Raw genomic sequence first — 4636 nt, 5'->3', positions numbered from 1 at the left:
TATTTAAATAACCAAACATTTCATTCACTATAAATTCGACAGTACATTTATAAGAATTACAACTCATAGCTGATAAAAATAAAAGAATACAACTTCATAAGAAATCCCCCCAAGAATAAAACAATATCCTAGCAATTGCATATTTACAATATAGAATTGTGAAAGATTTTTGAATAATAGTTTAATTACATGGAATCATGAAGTTTGGTTTCTATTTTGAGAAAATCCTTGAACCATAAAGCAGAAAGCTTTGGGTATCTTTTCAAGCCATTTTTGTAATCAACATAGTGTATTCCAAATCGCATGATGTAGCCACCTTCCCATTCAAAATTGTCTAAGAGTGACCACGCGAAATACCCTTTTACATTTACACCATTCCTGTAATATCCAAATTAAAAAAAAAATCAGAAAAACTGAAATCACAGACAAACAAAATAATCTCTTTAAAGACATTAAAAATATTACTTACTTGATTGCATCCTGAAGATAATATAAATGACGATAATAATAATCAATTCTATATGTATCCAAGAGAGATTCTTCAAGTGATAGTGATGGATCATCATATTCATTTACACCTACATACAGATGTAAACTGTTACTTCTTCTTTTTCACAGCATTCAAATGGAAAAATAAATGGGACATTCAAAGTTATTTACCATTTTCAGTAATATAAATTAAAGGATTGTTGTATTTCTCTTTGATGTATAGCAAAATTTCACGAAATCCTTTTGGATAAACGTACAACCAGTCTGAACCAACCTGCATAATTATGAAAAGTAAATATCTTTATTAATAAGAAAAGCATTCTAAAATAGTAAAGCATTTACAATTTGGTCACAAAGAAGATTACATTTTCACCAATGGGTTTTCCGTCACGCACAACTGCAGTAACAAAAACAAAAGACATGTAACAAAGATCAGATTCAACACATATATAATATATCTCAAATTCAACATGTATACATAAATAAATATGTAAGTTATTAGACAAGCCTGCTTACATGAAAAATTTACAAGGGAATCTGTTATGTAATTGCCTCTGACATTTCTTAATTCAGGTGCATCAGAGACATAATTCGCAGTGTAGTAGTTTATGCCGAGAAAATCAAATGAATTGATAAGCAATCTGGATTGCTCCTTTGTAAACTTTGGTAATCTTGATTTTACCAAGGAACGCATGCTTTCTGGATAATCTCCTCTTGTCAGTGGATCCATAAACCTGGTAGAACAAATGAATCAAATTGATAACTATTAATGTCTATTTTAAGGATGTTGTGCATGAGGTAACTGAGACATGTACTTATCATCCAAAACCTGATAAAAAAAAACTTACCATCCAAACAAGAAGTCAATAGCTCGTTCAGCAGCCTTTTGATCAAGTTTGCTTTCTGAGAGTGGCTCGTACCAAATAGAATACAGTGTTATGCCTATCACACCATTCTGAAATCTCTGCATATCCATAGTTTTTTAACAAAATTATTTAAGTACATGTTCCAGTTTATAACAAACTAGTTAATTAACCTGATACAAGGTTGTCTACTAATAATAACTAATTAATAACCTGATACTTTGTCTTGTACAGATTAACAGCTGCAGCATGAGCAAGAAGTTGGTAATGTGTAGCCAAATAGGGTTCAGTCCCAGAATCACCACCATTGCAATCAAGATTCAACCAAGAAGAACATCGACCTGGGGCCTTTGCCCCTACTGCATAACCCTTGACACTGAAAGTCCATGGCTCATTCAAAGTTATCCAGTTCTTCACTCTATCTCCAAATTCCTTGAAACAAAGTTCTGCATAATCCTGGAAATCTTTCCTGTATTAAAAACAGTGTGATTTAGAAACGTTCCAAAAACATTTTAGCAAAGCATTCAAGTGGAAATGCTAATTAAATTGCATCACTTACACAATGCGAGGACTTAAGAAACCACCATATTCATCTTCTAAAGTTTGAGGAAGATCCCAATGAAAAAGAGTCACAAATGGTTCTAAACCTGAAATAATGTTAATATATGATGATTATAGCATTAAATGTGTTGTCTATCATCAATAATATGAGAAATTTCTAAATAATAAAGCTTTTATTCTGACCATTTGCCAGTAGCTCATTGATAAGGTTGTTATAATAGTCAATTCCTTCTTGGTTTATTCCTCCACTTAGCTTTCCATCTGTGGATATGAAGTTTATTAAAATAAATAAATGATTCTGTGAAAGACCCAAACAGGCAAAGTTTAGTCCAAAATAATCCTTGATCTATATTTGACTTACTCGGAAGTATTCTTGACCAAGATATGGAAAATCTATAAGCATCCAAATTCATATCCTTCATAATCTGAACATCTTCCTGCAATATAAGATGCAAAAAGACTTCATGTTTAGTTGAAAACGATGGAAAACAAAAGATACCAACACTTATTTTAATTTTGTATTATTTAATATTTCTTTCTTGGTTGAAATTTCAACGGTCTAATCAATTTATTTGATTAGAATGTTCCAAAGATAATAATCTACAGGTTGATAACAAGTTACTAGTGGTATCATTAATAGAAGAGTAGTAATGATCGTGATAAGAACATGACAATGGTATGAAAGACTTTGAATGTAACTAGAGAACATGACGTGTATATTGCAGGAGAGGGAAGGATTCATTTGACTCCTTTGTTTTATGTCACTTTCGATCCTTCTGTGAGGAATAAATAAGAGTTTGATTTTATAAAGAATAAATCCTGAAAGATATACATTTTTTTATAAAAGAGTTAGAGCACCTAGAATGCTTCCATTTTAATCTATAATATTTTATTTTTCGTTGCTAAAAAAATTGATGGTGATAAGAAATTTGGGAAACCAACTTTACTTTAATATCTAATAAACTTTCAGCATTGCTTTTCATTGAAGACTATAATTAAATTACATCACAAGAAACATAAACTTTGAATCGGCAAACCTTGTAACGATGATACGAATCCACGGCAGCATCTCCATTGCTTCTGTCCTCTATCCTTTCTGCATGTTAATTAGCATATATGAACAATTGTATAAATTTTGAAAAAGAAGATATTCAGTATACCAAAAAGGGAAAATCAAACATACATATACATATATATATATATATATATATATATTTACCTGGATATTTATGAGTGAAGGTATCCCAAATACTTGGTGCTCTACCACCCTCATTTGCTGCACCTTCATACTGCATACAGACAAACATACATACATACATTATCATGTGAACCGAACACCAGAAAATAAAGCTGATAAAAGAGCTAAAACATTTTAACTTGTAACGTGGAAGGTGTTTCATATGGGGTTGAAGATTGATAAAACATAATGATTATTATGTGTGTGTACCTGATATGCTGAGGATGCTGTACCAAAGATGAAGCCATTTGGGAAAGTGTTGCGATTCAACAAAGCTATTTCTGGAGTAATGGCCCCGCTTTCTGTGACAGTAATGAATAAGGAAAGTAGAGGAATGAGAGGAAGAAGCACGTATTCTTTGTATGCCATATCTGCTTAATTGTGTTTGATTTTTCTCGCCAAATGGGTTCCTTTTATAGAGGAAAACATTTATCCACTTTCAATATCCAAATATTTATTGCTGTTTCCGTCCTAAGATTAAATCAGTCAGAGATGTTTTTTAAGGTATGATGGCTCTGGTCGTTGGTCAGAAAAGATTACCAACTTGGGCAAGGATATTTATGATAAAAGTTACTATTACACTTAAACTAACTTGGATAATCGTATGTATGGTCGAAAAATCGACGATTGATATTATATATATATTTGCTGTTAAAAAATTGAAGAGAGGAAAGAACTTTTTCTTATTATTGACATTCTAGTTGTCTGTCGTCAAATGTTTCATGGCATTCAACTTTTTTATTTGAAAAGCTTCAACCTTACGAATATTAAAGAATAAGATAATAATCTGAAATTATTATTGTATTCTTTGCTTCTTCTTTATTTCATCATATTACATGTAATTTCCATTAAAAAAGTTCTGTTTAAATTATATATTCAGTCAAGATTTTGTTAAAACCATATCTATATATATAGTAACTATTTTTCCAGAAAGACGGTAAAGTTCTTTTTCTAAAATTTTATTAAGATTATATAATGAAACTCAAAACCGTTGTTTCACTTAGATTAGACCACATTGGCTAAATATAGTATTATCTTCTAAGAACTTTTGAAAGCTGTAAACGAAAATTTTAAGGAACTGTGGTCAACAAATTCGTCTTACGTAAAACTATGTTGTTTGCTGTAACCCTGCGATTTGCTGCTACAGTAGATTCTGAGTCTTGCCCTCCAAACATGGATAACACCCTCTTCTTTTTATATACAGGTTAGAGCATTCTTTAAATAATCAATTTCTATCTATTTTTTTATTTTTACTGATAAAAAAAACAGAAACAGAAAAGCATATGTATAAGGGTTGTACAAATATGCAGATAAAAAAAAACAGAAAAGCATATGTTGTCTTGCCCTCTATTTAGACGCCATAGCCAGCAGACATATAAAGACAAGTTAAGGTCTTCATTAAATAATTTTGTTATAGTGTAGAGCTGTGAAGATTGATGCGTGCATGTTGTCCTTGCACACACCAGAATGGCACCAACTAATTGGA

At 31.1% G+C, this 4636-nt stretch overlaps 1 protein-coding gene across 1 annotated transcript; it reads right to left on the bottom strand.

The window, feature by feature from the left end:
- LOC137828147 (cyanogenic beta-glucosidase) lies at positions 1-3553 on the bottom strand. The gene is made up of 13 exons (XM_068634602.2): positions 3361-3553; positions 3133-3202; positions 2951-3009; positions 2275-2350; positions 2097-2174; positions 1912-1999; positions 1566-1821; positions 1338-1453; positions 1006-1223; positions 855-886; positions 661-763; positions 470-578; positions 1-378 (listed from the first exon to the last, which is right to left on the bottom strand). Exons 1-13 carry the CDS (start codon positions 3517-3519, stop codon positions 186-188), a joined length of 1557 nt encoding a protein of 518 aa, XP_068490703.1. The 5' UTR covers positions 3520-3553; the 3' UTR covers positions 1-185.
- Positions 3554-4636: the final 1083 nt, after the last annotated feature.

This window comes from Phaseolus vulgaris, chromosome 11 (genome assembly GCF_051622355.1).
Source record: "Phaseolus vulgaris cultivar YP4 chromosome 11, ASM5162235v1, whole genome shotgun sequence".
Classification (NCBI taxonomy): domain Eukaryota; kingdom Viridiplantae; phylum Streptophyta; class Magnoliopsida; order Fabales; family Fabaceae; genus Phaseolus; species Phaseolus vulgaris.
The sequence above is the reverse complement of the archived record's forward strand: the minus strand, read 5'-3'. Positions and strand labels throughout refer to the sequence as shown.

Coding starts and splice junctions, on each gene's coding strand:
- LOC137828147 (XM_068634602.2), bottom strand. CDS start 3,519: ATGGCATACAAAGAATACGTGCTTCTTCCTCTCATTCCTCTACTTTCC. Junction 764..854: donor GAAAACCCATTGGTGAAAAT/GTAATCTTCTTT, acceptor ATAATTATGCAG/GTTGGTTCAGACTGGTTGTA. Junction 379..469: donor TATCTTCAGGATGCAATCAA/GTAAGTAATATT, acceptor TGGATATTACAG/GAATGGTGTAAATGTAAAAG.